Source organism: Camellia sinensis, chromosome 5 (genome assembly GCF_055761805.1).
Source record: "Camellia sinensis isolate YWXY chromosome 5, ASM5576180v1, whole genome shotgun sequence".
In the NCBI taxonomy this organism is placed as follows: Eukaryota; Viridiplantae; Streptophyta; class Magnoliopsida; order Ericales; family Theaceae; genus Camellia; species Camellia sinensis.
The window spans coordinates 194,780,792-194,803,706 of NC_138965.1; the positions used below are offsets into that span (position 1 = coordinate 194,780,792).

The 22,915-nt window shown below is 32.5% G+C and overlaps 3 protein-coding genes across 6 annotated transcripts; 2 read left to right on the plus strand and 1 right to left on the minus strand.

Moving 5' to 3' along the window:
- Nucleotides 1-8,184: 8,184 nt before the first annotated feature.
- On the plus strand, nucleotides 8,185-15,668 carry PHO1;H1 (EXS (ERD1/XPR1/SYG1) family protein). Its single transcript, XM_028201985.2, has 14 exons — nucleotides 8,185-8,613; nucleotides 8,879-9,179; nucleotides 9,322-9,706; nucleotides 9,815-9,863; nucleotides 9,970-10,041; nucleotides 10,290-10,419; nucleotides 12,473-12,593; nucleotides 12,694-12,943; nucleotides 13,024-13,128; nucleotides 13,272-13,316; nucleotides 14,299-14,451; nucleotides 14,577-14,858; nucleotides 15,122-15,258; nucleotides 15,350-15,668. The coding sequence occupies exons 1-14, from the start codon at nucleotides 8,398-8,400 to the stop codon at nucleotides 15,438-15,440; spliced, it is 2,337 nt and encodes a 778-aa protein (XP_028057786.2). The 5' UTR covers nucleotides 8,185-8,397; the 3' UTR covers nucleotides 15,441-15,668.
- Nucleotides 15,669-16,956: 1,288 nt separating this feature from the next.
- LOC114261687 (Zim17-type zinc finger protein) lies at nucleotides 16,957-22,798 on the plus strand. Of its 4 annotated transcripts, none has more exons than XM_028201981.2 (5): nucleotides 16,957-17,318; nucleotides 17,475-17,610; nucleotides 20,542-20,685; nucleotides 21,227-21,710; nucleotides 21,946-22,798. In XM_028201981.2, the coding sequence occupies exons 1-4, from the start codon at nucleotides 17,182-17,184 to the stop codon at nucleotides 21,332-21,334; spliced, it is 525 nt and encodes a 174-aa protein (XP_028057782.2). In that variant the 5' UTR covers nucleotides 16,957-17,181; the 3' UTR covers nucleotides 21,335-21,710; nucleotides 21,946-22,798. The 4 variants fall into 4 exon arrangements, with proteins under 4 accessions (XP_028057782.2, XP_028057784.2, XP_082727118.1 ...); XM_028201983.2 differs by having other exon boundaries at nucleotides 17,025-17,318; nucleotides 21,234-21,710; XM_082870992.1 differs by having other exon boundaries at nucleotides 17,030-17,318; nucleotides 20,953-21,710.
- On the minus strand, nucleotides 21,459-22,486 carry LOC114261694 (uncharacterized). The gene is made up of 2 exons (XM_028201991.2): nucleotides 21,800-22,486; nucleotides 21,459-21,688 (listed from the first exon to the last, which is right to left on the minus strand). The coding sequence occupies exons 1-2, from the start codon at nucleotides 22,484-22,486 to the stop codon at nucleotides 21,593-21,595; spliced, it is 783 nt and encodes a 260-aa protein (XP_028057792.2). The 3' UTR covers nucleotides 21,459-21,592.
- Nucleotides 22,799-22,915: the final 117 nt, after the last annotated feature.

A 22,915-nucleotide genomic window follows, 5' to 3' on the forward strand; every position in this document is an offset into this window, starting at 1 on the left:
GACCTTAATTTTTGTAATTACTATTAAATCCCTAACCTTGAGCTTATTTCAATAAAGCCCTTGAATTTTCGCTTAATTGCATTTTAAATCCTAAAATCGGGACGCATCACAAATTAATTCGAGTAAACCCTAATCGATCCCGGTAGATTAATAATCACCTTTAAAACCCTATTATTAATTATTAGATCCTATAATTATAGATTAATCACTTTAAAATCTTAATTTTCAGTAACGTCGTTTTCGCTCGGTTTCTCACATTTCTTTGTGCTTTAATTTAACGGGATCCGAATTTATTCTTTTAACTATTTACTAATGTTAGTATATTAATAACGTATATCAAGGTTTCATAAATTTAGACTTGTTCCCTATATACTTCTATTTTATTTCATCGTAAACCTTAATTGTAATATTTTATTAATTAATGTACTTATGTCTATTATTTTATATTTATAAATACAAATATCTCATATATATATATATATATATATTTCTTGGAGCCAAGTAGTTGGCTATGTGATGGATGAAAGGGCATTGATGGCACTTTGACAAATTTTTACTTGGGAAACTTAGTTCCTAAAAAACCTCCTAATCCTTTCTCTATATATATGCACACTTCTCCCCTTCTCTTTTTACACATTTTTCAGCCATGCACTAGAGGAGTGAGAAAGAGTGATCTCGGAAGAGAGAGAGAGAGAGAGAGAGAGAGAGAGAGAGAGAGAGAGAGAAAAGAAGAAGAAAAGAAGAATTGTGTTAAGTCTTATAAAACAAAGGTAAACTTACATCACCTCTTCTCTTAAGTTCTTTTACCACTTGTTTTTTTCCTCCTAATACATGCTATTTGTATATATATGTTGTAATTTAGGCCTACACTTTTGTATAAATGTGTATTAATCAAGAAATGACGTTCTTCTCATTCTTTCTTAAATTTCCAGCAATAATTCTTTTTCCTCTCTTGAATTTATTTTCCTATTAAAACTCCATAAACTGAAAATCTATTTTTATGGGGTAATATTTAGTATGTCTAGAGTATGTGATAATTTGGTAGGACCTAAGGATGCATTTTTATAATCTAAACAATTTTTCTAAGTTTGTTACTCACAGAACCAAAAAAACAGTCAACTTTCTCTATTTTTATAAAATTCTAGAAAAATAATCTCGAGTCCAATTTTATGTCAAAATCTTAATTTTGGTGTTTTATTTCAACTAAAAAATTTTTGAACTCAAGAGAGTGAGGGGTTTGAGAGGAAAACCGATTTGCGTAACGGTCAACGAATCTGGATAGATCTTGGTAATTTTGAATTATCTTAAAATCTAAAATACCTATCCTACCTTTGTAAATTGAGTTTGAAATTAGACTTATTTATCTACAAACTCACATGAGGCCAGGTACTTAGGGCTATAAAAGTATTTTTTTCATAATTATTTTCAAACTGGTTCAAATCTGAAAATTTGAAAATTTGTGTTAATATGCTCTTATTTAGTTTCAACTCTTATATTCTATGTTTCTTGAATGTTTTAGTCTTAATATGTAATTTATGATAAATTGTGAATTAGCTTTACCATGAATAAATTACTTGTGTAGTTTAGATTCGTAATTATATTGACCATGCTTTGCTATAACTGAGAACATAATGCACTTAATAAAGGGAAAATCAAATGGAATGGTAATGAGTTGCGATCATTGTATTAAATTTTATGAGATAATGAACGATGGATTCAAGAGGATTCAAGAGTATGGTATAGTAGAATGTGTTCCATTTTTGTGAAGTCTTGCGTAAGTGTGTTTTTGAACCTTAACATGGCATGAGAGGTATTCTGGCAGCTTAATGGAAATGGGAGGTACAAGGGTGACAGTGAGGGTCTCACACAAGGAGAGCATCCCTGGAAGCCCGTTCTCTTGGGGCAGACCATGATGTCACCACTCAGGTATGTAATCTAGATACGCGGGCATCATTGGTAATTGTGCGGTAAGCGACGCATTGGTATTGTCTTAACCAATGGGGAGTTAGAATTGCCCGTGGCTAGTGTTAGTGGTTGGGGAGGAACGACATTCTTCAGGGAGTTGCTTAGAACTAACTAAAATTTGACTATTATTCATGAGAACTGAAATTTAATTATAAGCTCTACTTAATTATTGCTTTCGTTGTATATTATGATCGTGCCGTTATGTTACTTGTGTATTTAGAATGGAAAAAGGGTCGGGATATGTGTGTTTTCTAGGCATTCCAAGCTCATGGCGTTTTATGCTAGGTGAAGGCGAGTTTTACACCGAGAACGAAATTCCTAAAAATTTTGAGGAACCATGGCTGCCTTAGAGATTATATTTTATATTTCCTATATTTTGTTTAATCTTTTTGTATCAAGGAACTGATTTGTATTTAATGACTTGAAGGATTTTATTTGTAACTATTATTAATATTTTTTTTAGTGTAATTTTTGAGGTTATTAATTAGTTAGAATTTTAAATTTGAAGTTAATTTGATTTATTAATGGCTCGGAAGTTGGGACGTTACACCTAGCCTTGAGCATGGACTAAGCTGTATTGTGTTGGGTTTAGTTTGTGCATGTGTTTGAGATTGGACTTAGATCGGATTGTGACCCAACATTCGTATCCGTTTTGCGACCCATTTTGTTTGTATTATTCAAGCATCATTATATACATTTGTATATATTAAGCATATGAGAGTCATAAGCTTTCGTAACTCTCATCTTTTGATGATGGAGTTGATGATCATATTAGTAGCAATGAGTTTTTAACCTTTGCAACTCTAACTCTAATGGCTACAGTTGATGGCATGTGATGGCAATTTGATGACCCTATTGATGTTAGCTTTCATGAGTAAGGCTCTCCCCCACAAGTATAAATAGAGACATTTCCTCTCCAACTTAGAAAAAAAGATGAAAAGAGGATTTTTTCAGATGAAAAATTTGTGATTTCTTTTTGGAGATGTGTTTATATCAAAGGAAAAATTCAAAGATTTTTTTTCCCTATCTTCTTTTTGCTAGCTCCTTCTTTAGTTCTTATTAGAGAGAGAGTGCTGCCCTTCGTCAGTTCGCCGAAACTATCCAAGAGGTGCTCTTGCAGTAGTTGATTTCAACCATCGTATCTTGTGAGATAGATGTCGACGTTACTCTAGCATCTATTGACGAGGTGAGAAAACTGTGTATGCCACAAGTTTTGGTTTGTTTCCTTTCTTGTCATTTAACCAAACCAAACCAAACCTTAAGTCCCATCAAATGGAGTCAGTTACATAAATCCTTCTTTTCCACGTGACCCTATCAAAAGTCATTTCCTTAGTCAATAGATTCATATCTCTATTTACAACGCTTCATTTCTTGTCATTTGTTTTTTAATTTTTCAAAATTAATTTTGCCTCAACGAGTTCTAATATTTAGTTATCCATGTTAATAATTTGTTTTATTAGTGATTTTGTTTATCCGAGTTTCATGATATAATCTAATTTATTCCTATGTTTTTAGTTTTATAGTTTATTATATATTTTATTCTTTAATAATAATAATAATAATAAAAAGATTGTTTTGTCATTTTTATTTAATTTTATTTTATATATTTTTTTAGCATTATTATAAAAAAATACCAACAACTGATATAGTTTGCCCAAGTTTAGAAAGTTTGTATTACCAACCATATGTACTGTCGTCAGAGTAACTGGCTCCAAAAAAAATGAAACCTAGGATAATAAATTTAAATCACATGTTAATTCTTGTATGCATTTTTCTTTGCATTTTTTTTTCTTCCCACTAGATAGTGGTTAGTATGTTAACAGTTCAATTATAATGCAGATCAATATACTTTCATAGACTCAAACTTAAAATATCACTTATCTTGACACCCAAATATCCTCTTTATGGCAACTTGAACAATTGACCAGGCTAAGCAGTATATGGACTGGGTCTAATTTTAAAAAAATAAAATAAAACAAAACAAAACAAAACGTAATCAAGTTCAACGTAGCCTGCCTGATAACAAACTTGAAAGTCTCACCCAAGTCTAACCTTAAAACTACATTACAATTGCACGTCCACCCAATAAAACTAAATAAAACATTTATATGAATTTATTTAATAAATAATTTACCATAATGGACTCAAAGGTAATTCGCAAGTCCAACTCATTTTGTAAATAGTTTTAAAATTTTAGCTCAATCAAATTTATGAAGTTAAATATCAATTTCAAATTGAATAACTCTAGGTAACAAGAAAATTTACTCATAATTTTACCATGAAAGTGAAGTATAAGGCGTGAATTTAAAGTTAATGCATTTGTAAATCATACATAGAATGAATAGTACATCAAAATATTATTGAAAATCTTTAGTCTTGATGGTATAATGACACTTTTAAGTGTCACTGAGGTGTCACTAATATCTGCCGTGATATAATCAGCGTGTTTGGTTTGAGTTTTTTGGATTAAGTTTTTTTAAAATTGAATTTTTTAGTTTTCGTATTTTTTTGTTTTTAGTGAATATTTTTAAAATTTTAAATATTTTTTTTTACTTTTTTAAATGCACATTACTTAGATGTACCTCAAAAGTAAAAAATTTGTGAAAAAATATTTTAAAAAATTGATAAATACATAGAAATATAAAAAATGTACTGAATTCTTATATTTTTCGTATTTTTGGTATTTAGTGAATTTTTAAAAGTTTTTTTTTTTGCAATTTTTTTACTTTTTAGGTGTATTTATGTTAGGTGTAAAAAGTAAAAAAAAAATTACTTAAAATATTAAAAAAATTCAGTAAAAAAAAAATACGAAAAAATAAGAAAATAGAATTTTCTGAAAAGTATTTTTGGAAAAATGGAACCAAACAAATCGTTCAAAAGGTCATAATACTTAAAAATGTCACTAGCGGAGTAATTTTGTGCCACTTTCAAGTGTCACTGAACTAAGAAAATGTTGTAAATGGTAGCTAGCCATCAAGTCCGTGTCCACCCCCACTCAAGAATTACGTCTTGAAAGGTTGAAGAATTTATTAAATATTCTCAAAGTATCATGTGATATTGTTCACATGATATTCCTATTCATTGAGAAATTACAATACATACTAAATGGATCATTATTTGTCATCACTTAACAAAAGTGAGTTAATATGTTTAACTCACATGTTTCATCCGTAAAAACGTGATTAATTTAAAATACCATATAAATAATACCACATATATTTTAGAATTACTAAATAATTACCAGAAAAATCAATAGATGTCCAATAGTAGATTTTGGGGGACCCTTATATGTAGTTTATCATCTTCACTTTTCGAACAAAATATTTTCTAGGGAAAGTGGGGGAAGAGAAAATTTATTAAAAATTTTCAATAATCCTCAATCAAGTGGAAATCGGGCTGGTCTAATTACAAGCAAGCTTTGTGTTCTTTGTAATTTTTATATGGTTTTTAGCTACTAAGCTTCCACTAATATTAATGAGTGGCTCTTAAATTTACATAATAAGTCATCTCGATGTTTCTTTTAATTTTTAAATAATAAAATGGGAGAATTTTATATCAAGGTAAAATTTGAAAAATAATTACAAATTAGTGATAAACTTATCAATGTTAATGATTAAAATTAGGGAAATTCTAACACACACACACCTTTAAAATGGGTGCACCATATACATCCCTAGTTATGTTATTTTTTCTCTTTAGTTATGATATTATTTTAATTATGACTTATGAGATTTTCAGTTATGTCTCATATTGCGTTTTTGGTTATGATATATATATATTTTTTTTAAGTTATGACTCGAAAAGTATAAAATTATGCCATTTTATTCTTTAGATATAAAATAGATGCGTACATAGTGTTTCCCTTAAAATTATAAACATTTTTATACATCTGTAATAATTTTTTTCAAATTACCACTGAGAGGTAATTTTCCACAATAAGATGTTTATTATGTTTTTATAAAGTGACATGAGATAACTAAATTTTCATGTGTAGTAACTAAACCTTTAGTTTTTCTTAGTTTAATTTGAACAATTTGGTCTATATATTTAAATTCAGTTTCAATCTAGTCATTCCACTTAAATTTCTGTTCAATTTTTCTATATATGAGCGCGGATCGATTGCGGCCACATAACTTTCAATCCGTCATCCGTCTGCCAAATTGGCTTTTTGGAGAAAATCAATCCGCATCTATCCGCCAATCTGGTGGATGTGGATTGAGCGGATTGGCAGATTGACGAATGGATGCAAATCAGTTTGGCGGTTTAAAATTTTATAAATTTCTAACATAATTCAACTTGTGTACTTCCTCAAAAAAAAAAAAAAAAGTATTATAGTCGATGACTTAAAAAGTATTACAATCACTACATGTTTCATCCAAAGAAAGAAAGTTTGAAATTTTAGAATACACTACATGCCTCATCCACATAAAACCACCAAAATCATGAACAGAGTAGTAGTAGTAGAAATTGTGTGTCTCTGTATTGTTACATCTATATCTGTTTTTAAAACAAAAACCAACAAGTATATATCATCTTTTTTATTTATTATTTTTAGAGTTAGATTTAAAAATAAAAAATATATAGATAAATAATATATTTATTTTTTTCAATTAAAAAAAATATTTAAGTTGAAAACTCTTTTTCAACAGAATATATTCAACAGAATATTTAAACTCTTTGTCAATTGAAAATACGAACAGAATATTTAAGCAAATTGAAAATATAAAATCTTACAAATTACTAAGGGTGCTTGCAGTTTGACAGTTCGGTTGTGGCTAAAGGAACCTCAAATCTGACATCCATCCAAAATTAGGCAGATTGAAAAAAATCAATCCACAATTGTCTGCTTGTCATCACACATCCGTCTAAAATACGGCGGATCGGTTTGGTTCAATCGATTTGGACGGATCGATAAATTCGCTACTCACCACTAATATACACTCCAAACAAGTGTCCCAAAATCTTAATTTTAACTTTTAAATTAAAAAGAATGATCGAATTGAAATTGCATTTAAAAGTATAAAGATTAAATTATTTAAATTAAATAATAAAAATCAATATAAAATTTGAGACAAAAGTGTGATTTACATGTGTTTTGAATTAAAAAAAATTGATAATTGATCGAAAGAAAATTACTAATCAGAAAATGCTCACCACTAATATACACTCCAAACAAGTGTTCCAAAATCTTAATTTTAACTTTTAAATTAAAAAGAATGATCAAATTGAAATTGCATTTAAAAGTATAAAGATTAAATTATTTAACTTAAATAATAAAAATCAATATAAAATTTGAGACAAAAGTGTGATTTACATGTGTTTTGAATTAAAAAAAAAATTGATAATTGATCGAAAGAAAATTACTAATCAGAAAATGCTCAGGATGGGAAGTTTTAGGAAGTCAAAAAGCTCCTTGATGGTGTGAAAAATTATTGGCGTACTTATCCAGCATAGCTATTAATTAGACTTATTTATTCCTAGATTTTCATTGATAAATTTATTATTATAAATTTATTTATAAAAATAAGAAATCAATAAATTTATCAATAGGATTTAATGGGTAATAAATCTAAAAAATATGACCTATTGGTAATTTATCTCATTCTTAGAATTTTTTCAAGAGAAATTATCAATAGGTCCTAATAATTGGACTTAATTCTCATTAAGTCCTATTGAAAATAATTCATAATAAAATTGTAGCTAAAAAATAATTTTTTGTGATATTTTTTACATATGTCGCTAAAAATCGACAATTAATAACTATTTTATCACGATTTTTATAAATTGTTGTTAAAACTTACAATTAGTAACTTTTTTTGTGATGAATTTTTCAAACTGTTGCTGAAAATTGAAAAATAGTGGCCTTTTTTGTGACAATTTTTTTAAATTGTCGCTAAAACTTATAATTAGTAACATTCTTTGTGACAAATTTTACGTGTAGGTCCTAATAAGTAAACTATGATATTTATTGAAATTATGATATTTCTAGCTCATTACTCATTGCATGTCCCATTTTAATGTCACATAAAATATACACATTAAAGGACCATGTTTCATAAAATTTACATTAGGCTTGTTCCCACTACATAGCACCCACTTTAAATTCTGTCCTTTCCAAAAAATTTCATGACGCCAGCGAAGTCATCACAATCAGTGGCGGTTGTGTCATTTTCCGGCAAGCACAACTGCTATATATACCCACCAAGTGGGAGGAGGAGCATAGGATAATATATACAAGTGCATAGGATATTTGGGAATGTGCTACTAATCAGCATCTGTACTAGTAGCAGTGAAACAAAATCAATGAAAATCCCCTTTTTACTCCCCATAAATATGTGATCACAGCCTTCTTTTTGAAACACTCACAAAAAGTCACTCAAATCACCAAACATTTCCTTTCATTTCAAGAGAGAGGGGGCAAAAAAAACAAAGATGGTGAAATTCTCTAAGCAGTTTGAGGGGCAGCTTGTTCCTGAATGGAAAGAGGCCTTTGTTGATTATTGGCAACTCAAGAAAGACCTCAAGAAGATCCATTTCCTTAACAACAACAACAATACTACTATTACCAAGCAACCCAACACCTTCATGTCCTCTCTTAAGAAGTTCTCTTTGTTTGGCCATCAACATAGAGAACATGGGGTCATTCAAGTACTCTCTCCCTCTCTCAATCTCTCTAGTGTTGTATGAGCACAAGATCCTTTGTTCCCAAAATTTCTGTCTCCTGTGCTCATTGCATTCTCAGTCGCATGATTGTGGCTTGAGATTCTCTCCATAACATACGGGTTGAGAGTGAATTAGATAGAGAGACGAGATTTTGGAGACATAAGATCCTGACGGCCTTCTAGGATACATGCATGTAGTAAAATTTGAATTTTTTTTTTAGTCTAATGTGTGGATTATGGTGTTTTGTTAGATTCATAAGAAACTTGCATCCTCATCAAGTAAAGGGGACTTGTATGAGACTGAACTACTAGAGCAATTTGCAGACACTGATGCAGCCAGTGAATTCTTCTCATGTTTGGACCTCCAACTCAACAAAGTGAACCAATTTTTCCAGACAAAAGAGAGAGAGTTTCTTGAGAGAGGGGACTCATTGAAGCAACAAATGGAGATTCTCATTGAGCTTAAAAGCGTGTTCAAACAACGCTCCAAGAAAGGTTCTTCCTACCAGGACTCGAAGGATGATGACTCCATTTCCGGCACCATTTCATGTGGTATATATATAATCTGCTTTCTCTGTTTCACACATTAAAAACAAAAATTAAATTCAAATTAAATTAAATTGAAATTATGAATCTTTTCTACCAGTTATTCACTTATTTTCATCACCAATAATTTTATTTATTTTTTCTACAGATGACGAGTCGATAAGAGACAAAACAGAGCAAGAACAGGGGAGGGACAGAACAACAGATGAAGACTCAATGAAATCAGACGAGCCGGTGGGGCAATCAATAATAAGGAAAAGTGAGGATGGGAAAATGAGGACTACGTCGGGTCGTGTTTTCAATTGCCAAGGGAAAAACTTGAGAATAAACATTCCTCTAACTAACCCAACTCAAACATTCTCAGCAATCACTTACTTACTTTGGGATGATTTGGTTAATCAATCATCGAAGAAATATTGTCCCGAAGGAACTAAGCTTCACATCAGCAAAAAAAAGCTTCATCACGCGGAGAAGATGATTAAAGGAGCTTTCATTGAGCTCTATAAAGGGTTAGGCTACCTCAAAACTTACCGGTACAATCTTCTTTCTTTTCTTTTTCTTTTTTAAACTTCTAACTTCTGTTGATGATTAATGATGAAAAATGTTAACTACATCTTCTCTATGTCAACTATGATTTTTAGGAACTTGAACATGCTTGCTTTTGCAAAGATTTTGAAGAAATTTGACAAAGTAAGAGCAATGACCAATGGTAGATTTTTTTAGTCCTTGATTGAAACTTCAATAATGATTTGCTTTTGTGACTAAACTTTTTGTGCATTTGCATTTTTTTTTCAAGGTCACAAACAAACAAGTCCTTCCCATTTATCTAAAAGTGGTTGAAAGCTCCTACTTCAATAGCTCAGACAAGGTAAACTCACTAATCCGAAAGCATAGCTATGGTATTGCGATTGGAAGATGATTGGATGTAGGGACAAGATATCCCATCACCAAGATTATTATTCTTGGACAATATTAAGTGGCCATCAAAAAGTGAATTTTTCAGGAAAAAAAGGGGTCGCCTTAGATTTGCATTGATTGAGCTAAGATACTCTTGTCTGTAAACTTAAAAAATGGAGTACAACATTGTCAATTTCTAATTAGTTTAATGAATCATAGGTTATCAAGTTAGCAGATGAGGTTGAGGAAATGTTCATCAAACACTTTGCCGAAGATGATAGAAGGAAAGCAATGAAATACCTTAAACCAACTCAGCATAAAGAGTCGCACGCGCTGACTTTCTTCATAGGTGAGTGTTGTTTTTTTCCACATAATTTGTGAGTATATAAATTTAGAATTAACCTATTTAATTGACTTGTTTTGAGAGATTTATGAGAAACTCTTCACTTTCTGACAGTATAGGGAACAAAAACATGAATCAAATGCACCATACAAAGTACACTTTTTTATAAAGCCAAGGACCGTGCTAGGCCATTTTCATTTTATGTGCAATCCCGACCCTACATTGCTTGATCATAATAAGATCAACAACATGAAAAAGACAGTATTACATAGTTTCCCTAGTGCGTTACTAAGCTGTGTTATGTTGCATGAATGCTTCTAAATGAGAAGTACTTGTGGTGGGCTTTGTCAAAACACCTTTTGGATGCCAATGCAAAACCTATTTCGTATAACAATCTTAACTGTGATCAATATATACCATTTTGAATCATACACCTATACCCATAGGAAGTGATGCAAGGAAGGGTGATGGAATTAACAAAAACACGACGAAAATAGGAACAATATAGAAAAAAGAACAACTTTTCTCAGAAATCAACTGATATTGTCAAAGGTCTACAACTAAATTTATAACATACATTGTTTGGTGACCAAACCACTATCCATGCTGCAAATCTAGCCGAAGATGCAAAAAGTAAAAAAACAGCCAAAATAGCAAATTTGAGTTGGGCTCAAATCTGGGACTAAAATATAAAAGAACCTTCCTAGAAAAAACATGAATCAAAACCTATTTATTAAAATCACGAAAAGTATTCAAAATCTTTAATTTCGTAAATTGGAATTGAGCAATGCTAGGTATCATGAAAAAACTTTCATGAAAATGATCATGAAAAATTTATGACCTTTGGATTACACTTAAAATAAAGCACTACACACTAATCAAGGTAATCCAAGGGCCATACATTTTTCATGATCAGTTTCATGAAAGTTTTTTCATGATCCCTATCTTTACTCATTGGAATTTGCGGAAAATCCAGTGCAGGTCAATGCACAGCAGTGAGTTGAACTTGTTAAGCCATTTCGGATCAGATTTGGATGTTTTGGGCCTAATTTGACAACCTTAGAAAATCAGCAAAATTGTGTTTTTTGCCATCAAACGGTTAAACCAATCCATGCGCTCGGTTTCAACAACCAATGGAGCAGCAAGTATAGCTAGGGGTGCAACTCGGGCGGGCTCAACCCGAGCAACCCGAGCCCAGCCCGAGTTTTTTTAGGGCTTGGGCAACTATATCTTGCAATCTGGACGGGCTTGGGCAAAATTTTGATGCCCGAATTGCAATTCGGGCCGGGCTTGGGCAGAACCAATGGCCAACCCGAGCAACCCGAACCCGAATTGAATTTAATATATTATATAAATTATATAATATATAATATATATATAATTTAATAAATTATATAATATATATAAATTAAGTAAAAGAGTTAGTCTTAATTTTTATTTTTTATTTTTTTTTTGGTTAGTCTTCTATTAAGTAAAAGAGTTAGTCTTAATTTTTATTTTTTATTTATTTTTTGTTAGTCTTCTACCATTAGATTAGCATCTTTTATGTCTATCCTTAGATCTACCTACAGGTTTCTGGACTCGGGCAATTCGGGTAATTCGGGCAATTCGGGCAATTCGGGCTAACCCGAGCTCAAAATACAAAGCTCGGGCCGGGCTTGGGCAGCAATGCTCGGGTTCATGGTCGGGCTTGGACGGGCTTGGGCACTGCCAAATACAATTCGGGTCGGTCTTGGGCAGACCCCCAACCCGACCGAACCCGCCTGAGTTGCACCCCTAAGTATAGCAAGTGTACATGTATTCTTGTTCAATTAAAAACTATGTAACAAACTTAATAATTTCATACTGATTCATATGTTCGAATCCTGATTTTTCAGTTCTTAACTCATCTCATGACAATCATGTCAATAGCACTCGTAGCTCTTCCAATTCAAGATAGTTAATAGATCTCCCATGCAAAAATCCAGGAATTACAAAAAAGTTCTCATCTCACTCTTGGTTTTTTCTTATTTCAGTAAATTAGAACTTACTAATTTAAACTTTTTTTACATATAACCAGGACTATTCACTGGATGTTTCATTGCGCTTTTCACTGGGTATGTCATTGTGGCTCATGTTACAGGGCTGTATAGACTACAATCGGATTCAGTCTATATGGAAACTGTTTACCCTGTGCTTAGGCAAGTACCGCTTTATTCTTAGTATGCACTTTGATTCATAAATTTAATACTTTTGATATAGCGGGTATGAAATGAATATGACAGAGTCCTCTGTTTACAGCATGTTCAGCCTATTGTTTCTGCATTTCTTTTTGTACGGATGCAACATTTTCATGTGGAGGAAGACGCGTATAAACTACACGTTCATCTTTGAGCTGGCCCCGGCAAAAGAGCTTAAATATCGAGACGTGTTCTTGATCTGTGCTGTGTCAATGTCTGCTGTAATGGGGGTGTTGTTTGTTCATTTGTCGCTCGTGGCTAAAGGATGTTCATATGCTCAAGTTCAAGCAATACCCGCCTTTCTGCTACTGGTAATTTGCCAATTTTAAAGCATATTGTTTTAAAAATTTGTGATTTTAATTAACTAATTCAATTTATTTTGTGTGCAAAGGTCTTCTTCCTATTGCTTTTGTGCCCCTTCAACATTTTCTACAAATCGAGTCGATACTGTTTCCTTCGTGTGATTAGAAACATCATTCTATCACCTCTCTACAAGGTAACTTTTTTTTTTTTTGCAGCCACTGAATTATAGTTAGAGATGTGTATAAATTCCGGACAAAAATTTGATAGTGCTATAGATTTTAAACAAAGTTTAATAAGAACTAAATCATTTTACTGATAAATTTAACAACCCTGCAGGTTGTAATGCTGGACTTCTTCATGGCTGATCAACTTTGTAGCCAGGTAAGCTTAAGCCCTTCTACAAGTGCACTTTGTCTTTAGCTAACATAAAAGCCTGTAGCGTTTGTTAACGTTGTCATTTCCTTGTTTTCTATTTAGTAAACATTTTTTTTTTTTGGTAAACTTCCAATAGCCGCTAATAGTTTGACTTAATTCCCATTAAGTCTTAGTAAAATTATCGCTAAAAATAATTTTTTGTGACGATTTTTTGCATATGTCGCAAAAAATTGATAGTTAGTAACCTTTTTTGTCATGGTTTTATAAATTGTCTCTAAAACTTAAAATTAATGACATTTTTTTGTTCTGAATTTTTCAAATTGTCACTGAAAATTGAAAATTAGCGACGTTTTTTTTAAAAAGTCGCTAAAACTTATAATTAGTGACGTTTTTTGTGACAAATTTTAAATTGTCGCTGGAAATTAACAATTGGTAACATGTTTTAGTAGTGTTAAATGAAAAATATCATTAATTATCATAAAATCTATTGGACAATAAGTCTATCAATTAGGACCGACAATAAGTCTATCATAAAATCTATTGGACAATAAGTCTATCTATTAGAACCGAAACCTAAGTCCCTTCTATTTTTTTCTCTTTTTTTTTTCAAGAAACAGAAACAAATAACGTGTTTGATATAAACATGTTTTCAAAGCACATAAAAGCAAAAATAAGAGAACATGTTTGATGAATTGCCAAAGGTGGTGACAGAGGGAAGGGTGGGGTGGGCGGAGGGAGGGAATGAAAACTAGTTATGAAAACAAGTGAAATCTGCTCTTTTTTCAAACTTCGAAAATCTTGAAAACTATGCCATTTTTATTGAAACAAAAACAATTATCAAAAGTATTTTTTTTTTCTAGTTTTCAAATTTTCTTTTATAACAAAAGCAGAAAACTAGAACGTTACCAAGCGGGCAAGGATAACAAAACAATCCTTTAAATCGTGAACTAAACTGACTAGTTTCGATGAACATTGCCTTATTGAATAGGTGCCGATGCTAAGAAACCTCGAATATGTAGCATGCTACTACATAACAGGAAGCTACAAAACTCAAGACTATGGTTACTGCATAAGTAACAAAAATTACAGAGATCTTGCTTACGCGGTTTCCTTCCTACCTTATTACTGGAGGGCAATGCAGGTTAGTATTAAGCTCTCCAAACTAAAGCCATCTTTTTTTTCTCTTTTTATTTCCTTTTTATCTTTTTGCTTATATTTGAAACGAGATAAATTTCGATAAAGATTTTTATTTGATTTGGTATGCAGTGTGCAAGGCGGTGGTTTGATGAAGGTCAAACGAGCCATCTTGTCAATCTAGGGAAGTATGTGTCAGCAATGTTGGCTGCAGGAGCTAAAGTGGCCTACGAGAAGGAAAAGGAGAGCGTGGGATTGCTTTGTCTAGTCGTGGCCATGTCAAGCGCTGCAACGGTGTATCAGTTGTATTGGGACTTTGTAAAGGATTGGGGTTTGCTTCAGTTTCATTCCAAGAACCCCTGGTTAAGGAATGAATTAATGCTTCGTCAAAAGTTCATTTACTTCTTCTCCATGGTACAGACAATGCCTTTTTCTCTGTCTCTCTCCCTTCGACCAAAAAAAAATACAAACAGAATTTTTTCTAAAAATGTCAAGATCCTGAATTTGGCCCAGAGTCAACCAGGATTAATACAGCGATTCAAAGCAATCTGCTAGGCTTTGAAAGCAAACTATAAGAAAAAATTCAAAAGCAATTTTAAAATTTTCTTGGGTTTTTTAGTTTAGATTCTTTCAACTTTTAAGATGGTGCTAAACAAAAATTTGGGCATGCCTTGCAGGGATTGAACCTTGTTCTCAGGCTCGCGTGGTTACAAACCGTTCTGCATTCAAGTTTCGGCAGCGTGGATTACAGAGTAACCGGGCTATTTTTAGCAGCCCTTGAAGTCATTAGAAGAGGGCAGTGGAATTTTTACCGGTAATATGAGGGATCTAAGTCTGTTACTACTATATTTCACATCCACATCGCCAGTGGATTGATCTAATGAACAAATTTTTGACTTTTTCAGGTTGGAAAATGAGCACCTAAACAATGCTGGCAAGTTCAGAGCTGTTAAAACGGTTCCATTACCTTTTCATGAAGTGGATGAGCAAGACTGATAGATGCCCAATTTGCAACACTTGGTTATGGAATACAATTCAATTTGATTGCAGGGTCATAGATGATTTTCGGACCCTATGGTTCAAAAAGAACCAAATTGTACAAGTTGACAGAAGATCAATGTCAACTTGGTTATATCATTGTTCAGATCAGATTCCCGAAAATAATTTATACTCGTATACACAAAAAAAAAAAAAAAAAAAAAAAAAAAAAAATCTTCAAGTTAACGATGCAATTATCCCTTTCGTTAATATCTAGATAATCCCGGTTAATGTTGCTTATGTATCATTTCTTTGCCAATGTTTTCATTGAGAATAGCAGTATTGAGAAATGAATCAATATCGATTTCGATGTGGCCATATCAATAGTACTAAGCAATACGTATCAGAAATCGTTGACATTGTCCTGAATTTTAAAATCACCATCACCAAAAACAGCTTTCTGGCAGCCGAAGGTTGCAAATCTTCTATGAACTGGAATGTCTTGCAAGTTGGCTGATATGCAAGTAATTTTCATTCTCACCCGTACATCGGATGTATCAGCACTGGGGGGCCAAAAAAAACGATATTCCGATATTTAAAACCTTCTCACAGATGACACAAAAAAAATGGAATGAATTTCACATTGGCTGCAGATTGATAGCTTTGTTAGGCCCACATGAGCCAAACCAGATGAGATTGTTAAATATGCTAAGCCCAAATGTGGTTAAAAATTGTTTGCCCATTTCTAGCCCAAAGGTGGTTCCCACATTTCAAATGGGACTCATCACACACATGCACATTAGTTTTGGGTGTTCTTCTTCTTATCTCATAAGTTGAAGATTAAGCAAATGTATAGTTAAAAAAAGATTAAACTTCAACTTGATATAAGATATGAGAGTTGATTATTTGTTTTAAAATAACATGAGAACATAAAAAATAACTATTATTTATCCTACAAATTTAGGTTTATTGGTGATAAGTCTATTTCTATAGAATATGGTATTACATCTCAGTATTAATCTTTTATGAAAATAAAGACATAATAAAATTGTTTGGTAAGAAGAATAAATTATTCTTTTAAAGATTTTATTTTATTTTTTTTCATTTTTACCCTACTACTTCTAGATCATTACAAAATTGCAGTTCAAAAAGTTGCTAGAAAGTGATTAACGACAGCGCCGACAACTGATAGTAGTGATGGTATGGACCAATAGATAAGTTATGTGAATACATAAGTAATATGTGAACAAATAGAAAGATGACATATGAACATATATATAAACATATAAATAACACTTTAACAAATAATTAGACATATAAATGACATGATAGATAAACAGATAATATGATCTTTCAAATTATTTTATTACTTTAATCTCAGAAGAATAAACTTTTGAATTAGGTCCAAAAAAAATTTAAAATTAAACTTATGACTCATGTTTTTTACAATTTTTTTATACTAAAAGGTGAGATATTTTATTAAATAATAATTAAACAATATATTATAAATTATGTTACCTTGTGTAATGAATTTACGAACCTATTAAAGTCAAAAAAAAAAGAAAAAAAATATATATATACTATTTCAATTAAGAAAAAGTTACAAAAAGTAAAATAAAAAAAATTAAAAGGAAAAAAACTATTGAATTGGACATTTAAAGGTTTTTCTAGGGTTTTGTATAGAATAGGGAAACTCCTGTGAATCCAAATCAAAATTTTGTTTCCCAAATTCTCAAGTTCACCCCCAAATTTCTCCCCAATGGCTGCAACTGCCTGGAGCACCTTTCCCTCCATTTCTTCTCTCTCCTCCTCATCCAGTTCCACGACCATCGTTGCAGCTCGTAGCTCCATTCGCCCCTTTCCATGCTCTGACTTCTTCAAGCTCAAACCCTACAGGTCTTCAATCATCACACACTCTGCTCTCTGTGCTTCTTTTTATTTATTTATTTTTTTTCCCCTCCCCTTAGAAAACTCAATTATTGGACAATTTATGATCAGTAAATTATATACCCTGCTTTCTATTTTGGTTTTTTTTTTTTTTTTTTTTGAAAGGTTGAGAATTTCTCAGAAGATAGGTACAGTACCAAAGAATGTGTTTGGGGTACCAATAGTGTCTTGTTTGGATGACAATTATTGTGAAGCATCATCAGAATTTGGGTCGTCTCATGTCACGAATGATTCTAAGGCGGTATATGATTCCATTCATTTTCTTTTTTGCTTACTTTAATTATAATTCCTATGTTTTATTAAATATTGTCTCATGTTGATTGTCAAATATGAGCTCTTACCTTCTCTTTAGTTCTTTTTTACTAATTGCATTGCAGTCTTGAAGAATTTTTGGTTTATGTATTTCATTAGTTTGCAGGCTGTTTGGGAACCCATCAGAGCAAAGAAAAGAAAGGATTATTTGAGTTGTGAGAGAAAAGAAAATTAAAGATTGTGTTTTGTTTGGATAAAGAGGAGTGAAAAGATAATTTTGTTTGGTTATTCTATATAAGAGAATTGAAAGGAAAGTATATTATGTTATTTTACCAAAATAGACTTTCATATTTTCTCTCATATTTTCTTTATCTTTACTAATCCAAATAGATGATATGGGCATGCAATGTAGCAGAAACGTGTAATAGAGAAAGTAGGGTAACGATCTTAGGATCTGTTTATTCCAAAAATAATTGCTGGAAGCCAGATCATTCTCTAAACCCATTGATTCACAAAGAATACCAGGAATAAAGGCTCAACAATATTTGATTCAAACCAAATGCCCAAGGTTAGAAGAAGAGTATAAACTCGAAATTCTATTAATTTTCAAAAATTGCCTTGCCATAAGGCTTACAATCGTTATTTATAATAAGCCTAATTTTTGCAGAACAAGAAACTAATAAAATAGGAAACTAACTAAATCAACACAATTTAAGAAACATAATAATTTTAAGATTCTATACTAAACTAGAAGATTTTTAATAAAATACTAATGCCAAAATAAATAATATAAAAATCTTAAGTCTCGTCTACACATCATGACGTCACACCTTTCTATTGTAAACTAATAAGAGCTTACCGCATTGGTGAAAGATGCGCGAATAATATATGACATTAATTTCCTTTACTAATCATGTGTCTAGGCCACATTGATGTGTTAATGAGTAATTGGTTTATTCACTGTAGGTGTGGTGCCTTCTACATTGAATGTGGATTCATGCTAAGACAGATATAAGTGGGATGTTCTCATTCTATGTATGACGGGATGTTTTGTGAATTTATTTTTTATTTTTCCTTTTTTGGAGGAGCTAATAAGCCATCTTATTGGCTTAAAAATATGCCAACAAAAAATGAAGGTTAAAATAAGTAATGTTGTTTTATCATACTTTGAAATTTTTGGCTTTTGTAATAGCTTTTAAGATAAGTATGTTTGGTGGCCTTGTTAGTTTTTTGGTTTTTAATGCAAAATGATCAATTTGTTCTTATAGTTAGCCTTTTAACTTTTTTTTGGCTTTTTTAATATAAAAAAAAAATTATGAAAAAGTTGGCTTTTTTGGAATATGTATTAGATTTTTTACTTCTATATCTAAAAGTAGACTTTTTCTTGGGCTTTTTGAGGTCTGTTCATTTTGGCTGCAGAGCTTATTTGACAGTCCAAGCTCCTTTGGCTGCAACTTATAAGGCAACCCAAGGTGTTTTGGCTGCAACTTATGAGAGCTTATTTGACTTTTATAACTGAATAAGCTAAAAAGACATAATATTGTTATTTGACAAATCTGAAAAAGTCAAAAAAGTCAACTTTTTTCATAAAAAGTTAAAAAAACAGTACATATATATATATATATATTTAAAATAAATGAAAAAAACCTCATAAATTCCCCAAATAGCTAGTCCTTTATTATGAAAGGCAAATTGATCATTTACATTAAAAGGTCAAAAAGCTAACAAAGTTATCAAACGTGCTTAAGCTAAAACGTGATTGCAAAAGTAAAAAGTCATTTGTGCCAAGCAACATGATTGATTAAGCCTTACTTTTTTGTTGACTTATTTTTAAGCCAATAAGTTGATTTATTAGCTTTTCACAATAGAATAGCAATGCATGCTAAGTGTCTAATCCAGTGTGCACCATGTGCACCACACAACTTATAGTGTTATATTCCTCTACCTTGTTCTTATAGTGTTAGGCTAAATTCACTTCACCCCTGTGCTATGGTCGTAGAGCACTTTAACACAGCCCCACACCCCCCCCCCCCCCCCCCCAAATAAATAATCAATTACTCCCCTCATGGGTTTAGACTAAATTACTGCAGTTACATGTTCCATCCAAAATGTGTGGCTCACACACCTGCTTTGAGAGTGACAATTGGAAAATAGAGTTTGCCCTATAGTTTTTTTTCCTTATGTGATGAGTGAATAATGTATCTGGTGTGGAGGTGTGGTGGCTTTTACATTGAGCATAAAATTTATGCATTGATAAGTAGGAGAATTATTTTGACGATGGAGGTGTGGTGGCCTTGATGTACTGCCATTCTTCAATTTAATTTGTGATGCTATCTTCAGTTGTTCTTGAATTGATCTGAAATCACAATTGGGAATTTCTGTACTGTGGATATTGAGAAATTTGTTATTTATTTTGGAATTGCTGCATTATATAAAAGTTCAGTTTCCTTTACTTAGTAGGAAAGTCAGTTAAATTTTTTAGCCACTGCAACAAACTGTAAATTACACACTATTTTCTTTCCCTTTTAACGGATAACCGTTTATCCAAAAAGTTTTATCTATGAGGCTGCCCTAGACATTGCTAAATTGCGGCAATGGATCTGTGCAGCTGACCCCCACTGTTTGGGATTTAAGTTATTTCATTGATTAATACCTTTTTTTTAACTATTACTCTGATACTGATTCAGGTCACACCAATAACAAATTGTTGTTTGGGATGAGGTATATGTTGATTATATTCAGTGGAAATGGCTGTATCAGAAAATATTTATCTGCTTTTACTTTTTGAATATACTTCATTTAGTTTTGTGATAATGTCTTCTTACTGTAGACTTTGTACAGTTATGTTCTGGTTATTTGTTGTATGAACATTCACTCTCTTCTCTTAATCTGATCTGTCTGCCACACGTCCATTGTGCAGGAAGCAACTGCTGATTTAAAAACTGTTGATTTAAAACTCCCAAGAAGAAGTTTGTTAGTGCATTTCACTTGCAATGCATGTGGTGAAAGAACACAAAAGCTCATAAATCGATTAGCCTACGAACGAGGAACTGTTTTTGTACAGGTATGATTTTGTTGATGGCTATAATGATGGAACTTCTACAACCTGGTTCTTAATTATGTCATCTATTATAGGTTTTCATAATCCATGTTAAAATAGATAAATACATCATAGTGTTAGGTTTTGCATACTGACCAAATGTGAATTTGTACACTTACAAGGAGTGTTGTTTTGTTTTACCTTGTCATATATATATATATATATAAAGAGTGACAGAAAATATTCTGTATGTAGCTATTTAATGGACAAAGCTTTTACGATCATCATCAGGTTTATAGCTGCCAGTTGACTTGCTTTAATAGATGGAGGACTCTCAAAGCAATATTAAGTGCTTCCATAAAGAATGTAATGATTATGTCTGCATTTTGATTAAGTGCCTCATTTCAGTACGCCCCAGAAGAGTTCATGTAACGTAATTTTAGACTATAAATTCGATTGGTCACATTTTGATTTCTCATGTCCAAAACTTGTTTTCATAACTCTGCAATAATAAATATTGTTGAAACTTTTTTAAATATCTTCACCAATTGTCAGTACTTGTTAGTGTGCAGGGTGTTTCCAGCATCACAAATTAATTGACAATCTTGGGCTGGTGGTTGAGTATGACTTTCGGGAAGATAGTGGGACTGACTCAACTGCAGATCAAGTTTGACATGTGAAATCAAAGTTAAACTAGCATTGTCTGATTACAGTTCTAGTTATAAATATTTACTATGCAATGGCTTCTTGTTTTTTAACTTTTCCCCTCCTTCCCTCTGAAGGAGATTAGGCAAGAGTTTGTAAAAGGATAATCAATATGATAATCAATATTTTTTAATAAAAATGTAAAAGGATAATCAATATTTTTTGTTGACAATACTCCCTCTGTAATAGCTATGACCATTGCTCATCAAATAAGATTCTCAAAATTCTAGCCCTTGACAGCAAGCAGAACTGCAACAGCCACTGCAATCCTCAACCATGTTCTAGATCGCTGTCCTTTCTGCTGAAGTGCAATTCCTCCACTCTGTAACGAGAAGTCAGAAAAGGTCAGTGACTTAATAAGTTCGGGTACTTGATTTATACCACAAAAAAAAAAATCATAAATATTTCAGTGAGAAAATAATAATCTCATTACCAAATTTAGAGTTGGTGATGGTGCTTGTGTTGTTCCTGAGTCTGAAACTGTAGGGGGTGATGGGGGACTTTGGACAACAGTAGGTGCCGGTGCCGGTGCATGATGTCTCTTGTGCTTATGCTTCTTTTTCTTTTTGTGCTTTCCAGGAGCTGGTGCAGGTGAGGGTACTAGTACTGGTGCTGGGGTTGGTGATACAATAGCTGGTGCTTGTGCCGGGGTTGGTGACACAATAGCTGGTGCTGGTGCTGGTGCCAGTGCCGGCACTGGTGCTGGTGCCAGTGCCGGCACTGGTGCTGGCGGTGCTTGGGCGGGTGCTGGGGATACCTGTGGTGATGGCAAAGCCGGTGGCTGTGAAGGGCTAGAGATTGGAGGAGATTGCGGCGGTTGTGGTGGTGGGATTTGAGGGGTTAGAATGGCAGGGCTTGAAGATGGTGGAACTTTAGGAGATGGTGTTGCTGTTACGGGCAAAATAGAAGGTGAGGCTGCTGGCGCTTGAGCATGGACATGGCTTAGTGGAAGGCAGAGGCAAGCCAGAAAGCAAGCCCACCAGAGTGAACCCATATTGGTGGATATGGAAATTGGTTGGCAGATATGTTGTGGTTTATATACTCCGTAGGGTAGAGTAGAAGGAATTCTAGAAGTAAAAAATATTAGGTGAACTGATGGAAGGAGAGACATAGTCCTCATGTGATTGCTACTCTTCTTCTAATCATTCAATAAGGAAAATGTGTTTCAAAATGAACTTTTTTTTTTAGGGTCCATGGAAGGTTGTGGCCTGGGGGAGGGGGTATCTTGATTGTGCCAAGATTTGAACTATTGACTTTCTAGTGATATACAAGGGTTCTGACCAACTGGGCTAATTGTGATTGGTTCAAAATGGCTCAATTCAGTTGTTTCGTGTCTGGACTTCAATTAGATTGACTCAAACTTGAATTTTCTGGTTATTACCTAATTGCATATATGCACTAATTGCATGTGAATTAGTTTTTCTTAATAAAATTATCTGTTCTTGAATTGGACCCTATGCTCACAATTTGCTTACTTAAAACATAGACATGTTTACTCTTCAAAAGAAGCATTACCTAAACGAGACAATTGACGAGATGTGCAGCCATA

What these genes read in the sequence shown, in the direction of transcription:
- LOC114261687 (XM_028201982.2), top strand. Translation starts at nt 17,182, where the DNA reads ATGGCTGCAACTGCCTGGAGCACCTTTCCCTCCATTTCTTCTCTCTCC. An exon ending in TTCAAGCTCAAACCCTACAG is followed by an intron (nt 17,319 to 17,474) that starts GTCTTCAATCAT and finishes TTTTTTTGAAAG; the next exon opens with GTTGAGAATTTCTCAGAAGA. An exon ending in TCACGAATGATTCTAAGGCG is followed by an intron (nt 17,611 to 20,541) that starts GTATATGATTCC and finishes TCCATTGTGCAG; the next exon opens with GAAGCAACTGCTGATTTAAA.
- LOC114261694 (XM_028201991.2), bottom strand. Translation starts at nt 22,486, where the DNA reads ATGAGGACTATGTCTCTCCTTCCATCAGTTCACCTAATATTTTTTACT. An exon ending in CATCACCAACTCTAAATTTG is followed by an intron (nt 21,689 to 21,799) that starts GTAATGAGATTA and finishes TTCTCGTTACAG; the next exon opens with AGTGGAGGAATTGCACTTCA.